Below are 16,455 nucleotides of genomic sequence, written 5' to 3'. Positions count from 1 at the left end.
AGTGAGGACCGGCCAAAATGTCCTCACTTTACTCTCTTTATCCTCACTCCAATGGTCTAAAACTCAAACTGGTCCTCACAAAGATAGCTGTACAAGTACACACACACACACACACACACACACAGGCTGTTCACAGATTAGACCTAGGAAGACACTTTTTCATGCTTCATTCTCATTAGCTGCTGGGTATCCAAAGGAAATGAAGTTTCCACAGCCATGATAAACCTGGAAATATAAGGGAATTTTCCAGGCCTGGAAAATGAATTCAAATAAAGATGCTCTAATTTTAATATTTTTCACTATTTCGTCAAAATTATTAAAAATAAAACACTAAAATCAGTTGTTACAAGTGAATTTGTGCGCTATAAATGAATTCATATGATATTTTCTAAGTTTGCATTTAACGGTGGTATTAAAGGTTCTCGCAAAAATTATAATTCTGTCATCTGTTACTCATCCTCATGTCGTTCCAAACCCATAAGACTTTTGTTCAACTTCAAAACACATATGAAGGTATTTTCAAACCTGAGAAAATTTGAAACCTCTCTTTGAAAGTTCATAAAAACATAATCCACACGAATCAAGCGATTTAATCCAGATCTTCTGAATGATGACATGATCGCTGTGTATGATGAACAGATTTAGTTGATAAACACATTCAGTACAGAGAGCACATTAAACGTGCTTGCTTGACCGTGAGAACCAATAAACAAAAGTTTTGGTTACATGGACTTTCAATATAGGGACAGAAATCTCACGTTTCAATACAAATATCTCCATTGTGTTTCAGTGACGATGAGTCTTGTGTTTGAAACGACATGCGGGTCAGTGAATGATGACAGAATTTGCATTTTTTTGGTGAACTAACCCTTTAAATTATTCAAATGTATAAAAATCAATATCAGCCGATTGCGAACGACTGGGAAAGTCAAAGAAAAATCAAGGAATTTCATTGGCCAAAAGGTCCTGTACTCTTTTACAGTTTCTCCATGTAAACTTCTCAAAAATGTATTATGAACTAGATTTATGAGTGGTGCTTTCCATGGTTTGCAAACCAAAAGAGAAAAGAAAGAAAATCAGTTCTCTAGTCTATATGAGATGTTCCTCCTTCAATGCACCTGGTACTTTTTCACCTGTTTTATTGTCCGGATTGCTTAGAAAAGTAAAAGCAAGACACTCATCACTCTTGTCTAAACAAAAAGTGCAGATGCAGAATGAGAACAAAGTAATGTATGTAGTTTAGTGTTTTTTTCCTCAAATCCCCAACCGTTAGTATGAGCAATTTTAATGGTGTTGCTTTCCTCAGTAAACACCACTAATAATGGCCTTCCAGTGAGTTTGTCATAACAATAATTACCACGTACATTAGCTTGAATGTAAGTCTCCCCAGAGTTGCCGTCTTCACACGACGACTTCATTAATCAAACTACTGAGGTTATTTAAACTGAAAACAATGTTTTGCTCTTGACAATTAAAAAGTGCCTGTGAGATTATTCCTGAAGGAAAGGTTTGGACTGTCAGCCGGTAATTGGGAATGTTGAGTGGAAGAGCAATGGTGAATATTTATAAGGACGCTGGTGTTATCAGACGAGGCATTCAAGCCCCTTCTTGTGTATCTGAGTTTATGAAGACGCTCTGCGCTCCGGGGATTAACCGCGGTAAACGGTCGAGTCAGAGAAGCAGAACAAGAGAGCAGAGAGATGAAAGAGTACAGTGAGAGTTACTGTTGATTGCCTCATATTGGGGTCCGTATGAAGTGTGACTTCAATCCCTCCAAATCTTAAGACACAATTTAAACGTTGTACAAAACATGCTCACGGTCCCTTTGATCATACTGTGCAATATGCATCTCCAAATATTTCTATAGTACAGTACAGAGGCATTCAGTTCATATTGTGTGTATGAATATTTGATGTAAACAGGTCTCTATTTGCGCACTATATACATAAAAATTTGATTTTAGAAATGATTTAGGCCATTTGTGAAGTTTACCTTATGAATTGATTATCCGGATGGAAAAACAGGGTCATTAAGGTGGTCAATATGTGTTTTTTTTAGCTGGTCCAACGATCCCTGAGGGTTTTTTATCCGCACCAGTTCAGTGAAACCACTGATCAACCGACTAGCCATTCATCCTGTCCCTTTGTTCCCATTTCCTCGATTCTCCGAAACCCCATTTAAAATCCAATTTGGGGTTGATCATTGTGTGCTACTCTCCTGATCTATAAAGGTTGGATGAAATCATTGCAGGATGACCACTGGCAGAGTTGCTTATCAATGTTAATGGCCTATAATTTCTGCAGCCTTTTGTTCAGGATGTGTATTAACAAGATTAAATGCTGTTTTCAGCTCACTCTCCAGATATCAAATTTATCCTGTTTGTAATAGAGTCTGGCCCTGTAATGTTCGGCCAGAGGGAGGGGGAAAAGTAGGCTAATACACTAAAAACAGTATACTTTTTACAGAAATTATATGCATTGCAAGAATATACTTAAGTGCAAACTTAGGGTACGTTTACACGACAATGATAGACAGACGACACCATTGTCAAAACGATCCCAATTCACACAGATCCGTGAAAACGACTAAAAACGCTGTATTCTTCTGCCGGGCCATTAGATGGCGATGAAACACTATAGACTGAACACGTAACACGCATGTGCATGACGTCATTGTCTTCAGAGATTCACGTTTTTGTTGTTTACAAGTAGATAATTTTTAGAAACTTGCACTTTGAAACTCGTTTTCAAAGTTTGCGTTTTCAAAACGCAGTTGTCGTGTAAATGAGCGGCCAGAATGCATAAAAAGTTTCACGTTTTTACTTGAAAACGGTGTCGTGTAAACAGCCCCTAAACCAAACTATTGTTAATTTCATTTCGACTGGAACTTGAATGCCATGTATTTAAATATATATGTAATCACTCATATGTAATGCTGAAGCTGCAATTTATTACATTTAAAATATGTGACCATGGATCACAAAACCAGTCACATGGGTGAATTTTTTGAAATTGAGATGTATACATCATCTGCAAGCTGAATAAATAATCTTTCCATTGATGTATGGTTTGTTAGGATATGACAATATTTGGTCGAGATACGACTATTTGAAAATCTGGAATCTGAGGGTGCAAAAAAATCGAAACATTGAGAAAATCGCCTTTAAAGTCCATTTATGTTCGCGAGTGTGCTGCATTCACTCACAAAAATAAATGTTTTATATATTTACAGTAGGAAATTTACAAAATATCTTCACGGAACGTGATCTTTACTTAATATCCTAATGATTTTTGGCATAAAAGAACAATCGATAATTTTGACCCATAAAATGCATTGTTGACTTTTGCCACAAATATACCCGTGCGACTTACGACTAGTTTTGTGATCCAGGGTCACATATATTAACTTTAAATGTAATATCGAATATCACATTGCAGTTAAATATAAGATCAAGTACATGTGCTTCAGTATGTTAGTCGCCACAGTCAAGGGCGTAGATTTGGTTTGAACATTGGGGGGGTTGAAGTTTGGGTATGCCTCCTGATATTGTGATCATGGTATAAATATTGGGGGGGTTGTAATGCATAGATTTAAATATTGGGGGGGTTATCTCCCCCCCAACCCCCCCACAAATTACGCCCCTGGCCACAGTCCATCAGTCCTCACAGATCGAGCTCCCTCGTGTCTGTGAAGGGGAAAAGTGTTTTTCTAATGTCGAAAACCAAACAGTGCTTTATTGAGCGTGGAGTCATTCCAACGGCTCTGATTCCCCGGCACTAGCAGCGTTCCCATCTCTCAGGATCTTCTCGGCACGAGGAGTCACTGGGCCGAGAGCTGAGAGAGATAATCGCAGGTTTGAGGAGATGCTCGGGCTTCTTAGTGGGAGTGTAACAACAGGCTGGATTCACTGAAGGATAAATACTGAAGACTGGCACATAGAGCTGAAGAGAGGGAGGAAAGGACAGCCATTTATAAAACAGAATTAGATATTATTGTTTGGATAATAAGTAATGTCATTTATGCCTCCTGCCTTTTAAGCATAAGATCTAGCCCATGTTAAAGCTAATTCTGGCCCGTCTGATTGATGGAAAGTCATAAACCACTTCGCTTTTTACTTCTTTGCTCTATTTCAAACAAATCTAGAGTATCATCCATGTTTTTAAATTATATAGTCATTATATTTTAGTAATTTATGTTGGCAGTTCTTTGATGGTCACATGAGTTGCTGGTAAGCAAATTAATTATCATTAATCTTTTTTAGTATGTGTTTTTTATTTATTTTGTTTATTTTAATTTGACATGTAATTAAATATCTGCTCACAAACCCCAGTTTGGGAAACATATTTTATAGAAATATATAGTAGTTTAAAGTGTTTACAGGAAAGTAAACAGACTGGCTGTTTTCTGCGTGTAATATGCATCAGATGTTCCTGAATGGGCCGTGGGTGGGCCGTCCGAAGCTAAAACTACAGTACATCATTTATGACTTTGCTGGAATGCATTTTTGCTGGACGTCTGTTTTATTGTTTGGCAGGACATTACCGCTGTTGTACAAAGCATGCATCATTTAGCCAGATGTCCAGCGGCTGTTTGTCACTGGAAACTATGAATTTTGTGCCTCCCTCTTGTTCTCTCTCGGTCCCTTTTTTCCATCGTGTCCCGTCCCTTTAGGAATGACTGTGGCTTCTCCTTTCACTCAAGCTAATGACACATCCACGGCTAAACCCAGTTCATTCAGACCTCTAATGTGCGCATGTTACGCAGGCTGTGGTTTTGGGCTTATAGGAATGTGCTAATCAAAAGTATCGGTTAACCATTGGAAGCACCTGTGAAACAAATAAAGAAAGGTATGTGGATAGTCCATCTCAGCCCAGCTGGGAAAAACAAACTCTCTGACGACTCACTGTAAAGATGAAGCTCTTCATATTGATTTTAGGCACTGTTTACATCTATTATTAGTATTAAGATGCGTTTTGTTCGATCGGATCATAAATAGATGAGGGAGACACATTCTCTTTTGTCCACTTCTGTCCTGATTTCTTCGAGGAGAGAATCTATGGGCAGGTAAATGTATGTTTTTTTTCAGATCTTTCAATCTAATGGACAAAATAAGCTCACGCAATTTACATATGAACGCGACCTGATGAACATTCGGAGAGCATCAGCTTTAGTTTCTGCTCCGGCAGCCTCAAGAGTGTGTGTTAGAAATCAGGAATGGTGAGAGAACATTGTGTTTGGTACGTTTTTCATCTTCAAGCCAAACTTGAGTCTCCAGCCGACAAAGTTTAAATCCCGTCTGGCTAGAGCTCTTCCCATAATGTTCCCGCATTAGATCAGTAGACGGAGAGAAGACGATGTTTTGTGGCTGTTTGAACACATTCGAGCACATGAGCTCGTGTTCTCCACCTCTGGAAGTGGTTGAAAGTGGACAAGCTCAAAACGCTTTAGACCCGTTTACACCTGTATATAGCGTTGTCCACTTGTGATCCGATCAACTAAAACGTATCTTAATACCAGATGTAAACAGGGCCATACACTAATTTGTTCGTTTCAGGCTCAGTCCTATAAAAGAGCAGCATATGTTAAACTGGACAAAGATAGAACATAATATTCAGGTTTAGAAAATATGACATTACATCATATGGGTTCTTGCTGTGAGATGTTTGTTCTTCTTTGAATGCCACATTCACACAGCAGAAGAATACGGTTGACAGTCCTGTACTCGAGTCCTTAATGTGGTTGCGTGCACACACAGTTTGTTCATTTACGGGAGTGACACTACATTGTATAACCGAACTCACACACGTATTTCTAGGACTCCCAACCGCATTCTCGGAAAACCTTTGCTATGTGAACGCAACCGGACTGGACAAGTAGTTGTCTGTCACGTCATACAGTGTGAGAGAGACAAACGCGTGTCTACCGTGTGTTGCGGATTTTCATGTGTGGTTACGGTAACTTACAGTGACTGAGATATGTGACCCTGGACTGCAAAACCTGAAACCTGAAATTGAGATGTATACATCATGAATAAATAAGCTTTCCATCAATGTGTGTTTTTTTAGGATAGGACAATATTTGTACTATCCTAATTCTATCTAAAACCATCAATGTGGCAATAGCCAACAATACATTGTATGGGTCAAAATTATCGATTTTTCTTTTATGCCCAAAATCATTAGGATATTAAGTAAAGATCATGTTCCATGAAGATATTTTGTAAATTTCCTACCGTAAATATATAAAACATTTATTTTTGTGAGTGAATGCAGCACAATCGTGAACATAAATGAACAACTTTAAAGGACATTTTCTCAATGTTTAGATTTTTTTGCACCCTCAGATTCCAGATTTTCAAATAGTTGTATCTCCAAATATTGTCATATCCGAACAAACCATACATTAATGGAAAGCTTATTTATTCAGTTGTCAGATGATGTATACATCTTAATTTAAAGAAATTGACCCATGCGACTGGTTTTGTGATCCAGGGTCACACATATCATTGTTTTTACATTTACAATTGGGTTACACTTTATTTTAAGGTGTCATTTTTACAGTGTAATTATATATTTAAGAACTGAGTAATATTAATCAACTACATGTACTTACTATAGGGTTAGGGTAGGATTAGGATTTGGTTGAGGGTTAGTTGCATGTAATTATGCATAATTTACTGTTATTACTATGGTAAGTACATGTAACATATGTAACAAGGACACTGTAAAATAAAGTGTTACCCAATATTGTGTTATACCTGATCTTACATTGCTTTGTAATACAGAAGGGAAAAATTGTGTGATATTTTTAAAAACATATTGAGTCATGAGGGTCTTTTCTGTAATTTATTATTAGGCTAAAAAATGTTTTATTGTTGTTTCACTTCACTTCATATGACTTTGCCTTGGCGGACAAAAGTGTTTTAAATATTAATAAGCATTAATAATTAACCTTGATAAAGATAAACTTCATCTGTTTGTTTGTAACATTGAAGGTGTCACACAAACATGAATAAATAATAAATAATCTTTTTAGGCTGACCAGGAAGTTTTGTTGTCACAGTAACTTTCAGAATACATTGAAGTCATGATCAAGATGAAGTTTATTTATGACTCATGATATGTTTATTCAGACTATTTTTTTTCTTCTAAGAAATAATGATAAAATATGATGGCATACTAATAAATAAGGTTTTCTTTTCAAGAATTTAATATATTTTTTTCTTCATTATCCAATTCAATTCACATTTATTTCAATAGCACTTTTCACAATACACATCGTTTCAAAGCAGCTTTACACAAAATGCATGAGTCCACATTACAATTTGCAGTGATCTGTTATCAGAGCTTATGTATTTCAGAAATGTACATATCCAAAATCACAGTTAACTAAAAATGTATTCATTTAAACAATGTAATAATTGAAGGCAGAAACAATGAGCTCATTGAAGTAATGAATACATGTTTGTAAACAAATGATTATGCCATTTTTGAGTTTATGAGGGTGGAAACCATCAGAAGCTGGTTTGAACTGGATTTTCCAGTAGGAAAACACAGGACTCTTGCTGGTGGCATCAGAAGGAATAGTGTCACTCCCCTCATTCAAGGCTTGGCACAGCTTTAGGATCGGCTCTGTTTGGAGTCGCAGTCATAGAGCTGAACAGTTAAGGATGGAAGCCACGCCAGAACCTTCTGAGCTGTTGACAAGGCAGGCTTTCATCTCGCTCGCTTGTATCTCATGACGGCATCAATCACAGGCTGGCTGCTCTGGGGCAGGTTGGGTCAGCGCCACCGGTAGTTTGGTGTTGGGTTTCTGTTGACGGATGCCAGTAGTTTGGCCTCAGAGCGGCACACTGGATATCTAGCGCTAGCTGTTAGCCTGTTAGCTGTTAACCTGCCTGCAGTCGTGAACACATTAGTTCTGGGTTATTTGAGGCGACTCCACGCATAGAACCAAAGCATTACTGCTCCCTCAACACGCATAATGCACCGACGGTCCTGAAGGAAGGAAATGTTTCCATTTTAAGGATCACCGTTAGGGGGAGGAGACGGCTTACTTGTTAAAAAATGAATGTTAAAGTCTTTTCTGTTTATGCCATTCTTGTTTATCTGTATAGTGTGCAAAACAGGACTTGAAACCCTTGATTTTTTAACAAATGGTAAGGGAAAGGAGAGGAGATGCCTAAACTTTAGAAAATAGTATTCACTGACCTCAGGTGTGTGTGTGTGTGTGTGTGTGTGTGTGTGTGTGTGTGTTTGTTTACAAAAAATGGGTAAGTCTGAATACCAATACTTGTTAGTGTGATTTTGTTATTTTCTAGCAATAAACATAAGTAAGAAAAATTAGTAAGAAAATCAAATAAAAATACGCCTAAATGGGTATTACTCATTACTATTTAGGGGGAAAATCTAAATTTTGCAGTTCTTTTGTTGTGATTTACAATAAATTTGGTAACAGGGCTGAATGGTTGAAGCCATCGCCACTACATTTTGTGTCAAATCAATAAAATAGAATAGACTGTTACCAAGGTTATTGTAAGAAACCCTGTTAGCCATTATATATATATATATATATATATATATATATATATATATATATATATATATATATGTATATATATATTAGTTTTGAAGATACATTAGATATATTAGACTTGACTAGAGACACATGCGAAAATCATATTTACTTATATTAAGATATAAAATAAAAACAAAAGCAAAAATAAGCCATTTTTAGTTCATCAGTAGGGCAAATGAAAATCATTTTATCATTTGCAGAAATCATTTTATCAATTTTTACTCAAATTATGGTGTGCATTCATCAAGCACAGCCATTCAACCCTGTTACCAAGGTTATGGTAAATAAATAGCCATTTTTATTTTATTTTACTATAGTTATTTTTTCTTTATTTAATGTTTAAAAGCGCGCATGATTTTAACTTGTATTCAATTGTATTGTGATGTGTATTCAGACAACTTTTGGCAACAAGGTCATTTATAGTTTACGATACATTTGGTTATAGGGCTGAATGGTTGATGCCGTCGCCACGACATTTTGTGTCAAATCAATAAAATAGATTATGATTATTTACTTGTATTAAGATAAGAAAAATATAAGCCATTTTTGTCTTATATCGTCTCATTTTGTCCTTTTTGTTTTTAACCACTGAAAATACTACTTGTGTATATATTTTCCTAAAGTATTCATTTGATCCAGTTCCAAGGAGTCTAAGTGAGTCTTTCAGATTAAATCAAGTAAAATAACATGTTGACAAATGTAAAAGGATCACATTACAGTTTTGAAGGCCCTTGATACACATGCGGAGATCATAAGACACTTGCAGCTGATGTGGAGCTTCAGCATTCACACTCTTAAAGCAGCGTACGAGTAATAACGTCACAGTCCATGAAAGAAAAACATGAAGAATGAAGTGTGTCTTCTGTGGAAAAGCTCCTCGTTGGGTCTACGTGTTTCACTGCGTGTTCTTTAGCCCAAAAGCACAAAGACCCGCTTCATGAGACCTGCTGGTTTTTCCTTGGGTTGAGGTGTGTGTTATGCTTGAGGTAGGGTGGAGTTTCGTTGAGTTACTCTCTCTCTTCTGACGTGTGTTTCGGACACTGTCGACAGTTAGCCTTGGACATCCACCAGAGAACTGTCGCATTTGTTGAACCACGCTCTGTAAATTTATAGATATTCTGGTACTTGCATTGGTTTAGGAATGACTTGCTCTTCTTTAGGTGTTCATTTATTATATATTCTGTCTAACTTCATGATGCCTTTATTGTACTCTCATCTCTGTTGATTTAACTGTTTAAATCCGTTCCTTAGAATTCCACTGATTTTTTTTATTTATTTTTTTAATCCCAAAAATGTAAATAAAATGAAAGTAATACAAGCACAGTTTGATTCTGAATGCAACACATGGATCTGGTTACTTTACAGCTGAGACGGGCAGAGAAATAAAAAATAGTCAGTGTGAGAATGCTGGTGCTTAATACCAATCGATGTCTGACAGATCGGGTTGTTTTCTGTGTTTTCTGGGCCAGAGAGCAGTCGGCTCCTCTACCTCTTACTGTGGACGCTCTCTTCTTTTCTCTAAACTATTGATGCCTTGCACAGCATCACAGCATGTTCCCTATGTCGAAGATTCACCCAACTCCACAACTGAATGATGATTAGTTTGTCAGTAGGGCAAAGAAATGGCAAAATAATTTCTGCAGAAATCATTTTATCAAGCATTCATCAAGCGCAGCCTTTTAAACATCCAGGATATTGTAAGAAACCCTGTTACCCAGTTTTAATGAATTATAATATATTTAAAAATATTTTTTCTTAGTTTAATGTTTATTACTAGAAAGCACACATGGTTTTTAAATGGTATTCACTCATGTATTTTGTATTCATGCAGCTTTTGGTAACAGGGATGAAAAAGTGTATATATATTCAGACATGTATTTTGTATTCAGACAACTTTTAGTAACAGGGATGAAAAATAGTAAATAAATTCAGAATTGTCATGCATTCATACCACTATTGGTAACAGGGATGAAAAATAATAAATAAATTCAGAAATGCCTTTTGTATTCAGACAACTATTGGTTACAGGCAGTGGCGGTTCTACATTGAATTACACCCTGGGCGAGACCCCCTTCGAGCGCCCCCCCCCCCCCCCCCCCCCCCATAATTTTTCTTACCCCATTGGCAGATCATGTTTTGCTTGTTTTAAACAAAAACTCAATTTTTATTTATTTCCCCAGAAAACAAGACTTAATATCTTATTACTACTTTAGTAAAATAACGTTATGCATCTTTATTTAAGAAATGTTTGATATTTGGACTGGAAACAAGAAAAAAATAGGCTACTAAGTAAGAAAAGCATTTTTTGCAGTGTAATAACTGAACTTGTAACAGTTTTGTTGCAAAGCACAATATTATGGTGAAATTAGATCTCGTGTTTGAGTTAAAACCGAATTATTGTTAAGCATAGCAAGAATCATAGCAAAAAGGCTAACAAATAAGAGTTATACCCACCAATTAATATTGCCCCTTCATTCATGACATGGATACCGTAATCATACAGAGAAAACATAGTTGCATACCTTTATCTTTCGCTCGTTTCTAAATTGGGCACCTGATGGCTTTGACCTTTCTTGTCCATCTCTTATTTGGCACTGGACATCGACAATCAACAGATTTCCCCTGATCCCCCCCATAACAACTGTCACTCACGACGAGTCACGACCAGAAGTCAAGACTAAACCAATTCACCTTGGTGGTGGTGACCAAGTAATCGTTTTGTATTACCTATTTTTATTAGCCATTCAGACAATTCAGAAAAACAAAAATGTGCAGGAAATATAGAGGCCTGTATTTATTATGAATGAAATGTGCGTTATTTGAAAGAAAGTCGAGGTGTCACTTACTTAGATAACTATATGGATCCCCCGTTCCCCCCTCTTGTCCGTTCCATTTGGGAGAGACCCAGAGGTGAACAGTCATCCGCGGAGGCGCGGGCGCGGATGACTGTTCACCTCTGGGTCTCTCCCCCCTCCCCTGCGCCTCCGCGCCCCCTCCCCTTTCCCCTTCTCAAACAAACAGCTTCTGTGCACGGCATCTTCTCAGCAAGCAGGGGCGCAAATTTGCCAATTCCCCACACAGTGAAATGATAGATAATAGAAAACCGCTTCGCGGCGCAATTATTATTATTATTTTTTTTTTCGTGCCGGCGGCGCCCCCCCAAAAATGCCGCCCCGGGCGATTGCCCGGTTCGCCCGTGCCAAAAACCGCTACTGGTTACAGGGTTGAAAAACTGTCAATAATTAAATATTCAGTTAATTCAGACAGACTATTGGGATAGATAGATAGATAGATAGACAGACAGACAGACAGACAGACACACACACACACACACACACACACACACACACACACACACACACACTTTGGCCTTCTGAGGTGAACTAACAATATTTTTGTGAAGATAAAGCTCATCCTATCACACTACCTTGTTAGACAAGAGTCCCTTTGATCCAAAGCAACATGCAGTGTAATAATACAATCGTCCTGAAGCGTCCTGGGGTTAAGTGTCTTGCTCAAGGGCTCAATGCTGACCGGTTCATTGTTTCCCCCTGGTTCAAACCAGAGACCTTCTGATAACAAAGCCTGACCTTTAACGGCTAAACCACACAACCACGCCTTTTCTCTTAGCATGCTCCCTTTGAAAGATTTATTCCATTGTGTTGCATGTGAGAAAGAACATTTATACTGCAGTTATTGAATCAGTGTTGGGCTAAGTATACATTTAACTTTCTGAAGGGAGAGAATTGACAGCGTGTGTTTTTCTTCACAGCACGGGCCGCTTCGAGGTGCTCGGCGGAGGCAGTCTGCAGATCTTCAATCTCACCGAGGAAGACGCCGGTGTGTACAACTGTCTGGCAGACAACGCCAACGGATCCATCGAGGCCCAGACTGAGCTCACGCTGAGAGGTAAGCTTAAACCTCGCTTATAAACGACTAATCAAGTGATCTTCTCCAGAGAGGCAATTAATAACTGTTTTACAACAAAAATGAACCATCACTGAATTTACTTAAAGGGTTAGTTCACCCAAAAATGAAAGTTCTGTCAGTAATTACTCTCCCTCATGTTGTTCCAACCCTGTAAGACTTTCGTTCATCTTCAGAACACAAATTAAGATATTTTTGATTAAATCTGAGAGCTGGATCACTCCTCCATAGGCGTCTCTGTAATTGAAACTTGCCGGCCCAGAAAGTTAGTAAAGACATTGTTTAAAATAGTCCAAGTGACTACAGTGGCTCAACCTTAAGTTTATCAAGTGACGAGAATACTTTTTGTGCGAAAAAATAAAAAATAAAAATAACGACTTTGTTCAACTATTGATTTTCTTCTGTGTTTCTCTGAGTGAGTTCACGTAGTGTAACAGCGCAGAGCTTCTTCTTTACCCTTTAAGCTGGACTATGACGCTATTTTCTTCTAGAAACAAACTTTGTTGCATTATTTTCCTGCCATCTCTTTAAAGCTGCTTTGAAAGCTGTATTGTAAAAAGTGGGCGCTATATAAATAAAGGTGACTTGACTTGATCGTCATGTCACACTGTAAATCGATTGCACGGTCTGATCACACTTCAGACATGTTTGCAGAAACACACATGTAGGATTCTCTGTAATTGCTTGCGCTGTAGCTTTTGGGTGGGACTTCTATTAAAGTGCATGATATTTGATTGTGTGATGATGAAAGGGACTGTTCAGACAGGTGTGAAATTACAAAGAATCGAATAGAATCTGGGCAGTAGATGTCATGCAGATATGTGGAGTGTAATGAGCTTTAGCCATCTGTCTGTCTGCTGAGAATTGATCCTACACTGTGACGAGATGAAAAGATGAAAGAGACCGGGAGACCGCTACGTTCAGGCCCTTGCTTTGCCTTTGTGGGTTGGAGAGGTTTTGTGTTGGAGCGATAGTAAATCCAACAGCTCACAGAAGAGGTGCAATGCCAAACTCAAACCGAGCTCCTCCCAGGACACAAGCGAGTGTCAAACACTCTCTCGGCTCGTCTTTTTACGTGGGCGGTTTGCTGATCATTGTGTGTGGTTGCAATGCATTTTGGTTTGAATAATATGACAAAAATAGGGAAGAAATCTGGTTCTGCTTCAGTGCTCTAATTAGGAATCTAGTTAAAAATTTCAATGGATGATCCCTTGTGAAAAAGAAGTGTGCTTAATTGTGCACTTTAAGAATGTGCATATTAAATATATTTTAAACAAACGGTACTTGCAGATAATATGTGACCCTGGATCACAAAACCAGTCATAAGTCACACGGGTATATTTGTGGCAATAGCCAACAATACATTGTATGGGTCAAAATTATCGATTTTTCTTTTACGCCAAAAATCATTAGGATATTAAGTAAAGATCATGTTCCATGAAGATATTTAGTAAATTTCCTACAGTAAATATATAAAACATTTATTTTTGTGAGTGAATGCAGCACAATCGTGAACATAAATGGACTTTAAAAGAGATTTTCTCAATGTTTAGATTTTTTTGCACCCTCAGATTCCAGATTTTCAAATAGTCGTATCTCGACCAAATATTGTCATATCCTAACAAACCATACATTATTTATTCTACTTTCAGGTGATGTATACATCTCAAATTTAAAAAAATTAACCCATGTGACTGGTTTTGTGGTCCAGGGTCACATATAATATTAATGAAATAAAAGGCCACTTAAGTGTTCTTACACTTTCATGACGGTCTCTTGAGTAGAGTAATTAAGTTTTACTTTAAAGTACATTTTAAGTCATTGGGTGGGTTGCACCAATGATCAAATTAAGACATAAGTTTAGAGCTAATCAAGGAATTGTTGATCTAGTTTTTATTTTAGTTTCAGCTGTTTTGCTCCACTTCGATTTACAAATCAGGGATTAAAAATATAACCTGTGATTAAAACCTTCATCTACAAGTAATTTTTTTTTCCACCATGATGGATTCGTTATTGTTTGTTATTGTATTAAAATAAAATAAAAAATTAACCTCCTCACCTGTATATTTAAAGTTAATCCCAACTAAATAAAGAGTTTAAAGTAATGGAACCGCAGGATTAAAGTTAATCTATCCTAAATGTAAATTAAAACCAGGATCAAAATGATGATTTGAACATAAGTCTGATTATTTAATTTTTAGAAAGTTTAAAGTTTGGCACAACAGTTCAATTCTTATAAAAATCTTGATTTATTGATCTTTTGTTGTGCTTTAAAGTACACTTACTTTGATGTGTTTACTAACACACAAAAGCACATTTAAAGTACTTGATTATAATTTGGGTATTCTTTGATAATACACTTAGTTGATATATATTTTAATTTAATTACTACAAATGTGTAATTACAAATATATATTTCAGTTTACCATAAATGTTTGTCGGGACATTCAACAATGCACTTTAACCATATTTTAAAGACAACAGAATTTAAATGACACATAAAGATGTACTTAAGTCCTCCTTAACTACATGTCAAGTTCTACATTTAATTTAACTTAACATGTATCAGAAAACATTACATTCAGTTCACACTTCTTAAGTATATTATTTCCATAATACGTTTTTTTTTTTTTTAAGTATGATAAAGTGCACTTTTTTCACAAGGAGAAGTATAAGGACTGTCCATAAGAGCAAAAATACATGTACAGCCACAAGACACATGATGCATGTTGACATGAGTTATAATTGCTGAATAAACGGTGTAATATTTATAGATCTATATCCAGTCTTTCAACTTCAGTGACACGTCAAGCCAGTAAACTTGGTAAGTTTTGCATAATAACCAGAAAGGTATCATGTTCACTCACAGGAATTACTCTGGAAACACACAACAACCAGACGTTAGTTTGCCTAGAACAGTAGTTTTTGCTGAATAATTCATGCTTCAACACAAGTATGAGACTTGTAATCCCTCTGGAATGCTGGTCTTGTTTTTTACAAGCTCCCATTGCAAGTTACTGTAACCGTGTGTGTTTGTTTTAACAAATCAGAAATATTTTCTGTGGTAATCAGCATAATGCTATTGATAGAGCAGTTGTATTGAATCCCGAACGTTCTTGTGTTCCTGTTTAAAATGTGAAATAAAACATTCATGTCTTGTTTTGCTCATATTTCAAATGTCCACCATACGTAACTAGTCAACATGCAGAAGTGTGAGCGGGAACCGGGAACCTCTGCTCTGTTATAGTGAAGGTGAAAGGTCCAGAATCTTATTAAACTTTGATAGACTGTCTTTTCTGAGATACACAGACCATAAGCGACTGGCTTGTATAGGCTGCTGTTATTTCTCAGCCTACTCTGAAATGCAGGGTGGATGAATGGAAACAGGAGTGTGTGTTGAGCTTTGACATTGTCTGTAATACAGCGGGAAACCTGAGACATGCTCATGAATGCGAGTGAGGCAGTGATAAGAGCTGTGTGGTCATTTGAGACGGTTTTATCATCACTATAATCTCCGTGTAGAACGTATAGGGAACGTAACCGGTCTGTGACCATGAAAGAAATGCTCTGGCTTTATCTTTATCTTTTCTTCTGTTGTCTCAGCACACTTTCCTCACAATTATTTCTTAAAGTCAACATCAAATCACAATTATTTACTTTCTTAATACATGCTCCTAGTAGGGATGCACGATATATCGGCCACCATATCGGTATGGGCCGATATATGTTTATTTTTAATGTTATCGTTATCGGCCCGATAAGAAAATGAGGCCGTTACATTAAAGCCGATAAGTAATGTATTATTTTCTTCAGATGCGCACTGTTCAACATGATGGTTTTGAATTGCTTTAAATATGATTGGAATCACTTCAAAAAAGGAAAATACAGTTAAGTGCAACATGCAAGTCTGTCATATGGATATATAAAATTATCATGAGAACATCATAATTG

General features: G+C 36.9%; 1 protein-coding gene across 15 annotated transcripts in view; it reads left to right on the top strand.

Moving 5' to 3' along the window:
- The window catches only part of neo1a (neogenin 1a), a 167,662-nt gene that overhangs the window by 99,410 nt on the left and 51,797 nt on the right, over positions 1-16,455 (top strand). For all 15 annotated transcript variants that reach the window (XM_084108445.1, XM_084108458.1, XM_084108453.1 and 12 more), the window contains exon 5: positions 12,350-12,486. In XM_084108445.1, coding sequence (XP_083964571.1) covers positions 12,350-12,486 — 137 coding nt within the window. The remainder of the gene's footprint in view (positions 1-12,349; positions 12,487-16,455) is intronic.

The sequence above is a fragment of the Abramis brama genome, assembly GCF_963993115.1.
Source record: "Abramis brama genome assembly, chromosome: 3".
Taxonomy (NCBI): domain Eukaryota; kingdom Metazoa; phylum Chordata; class Actinopteri; order Cypriniformes; family Leuciscidae; genus Abramis; species Abramis brama.
Note: the sequence above shows the minus strand (reverse complement) of the source record. Positions and strands in the feature narration are given on the sequence as shown.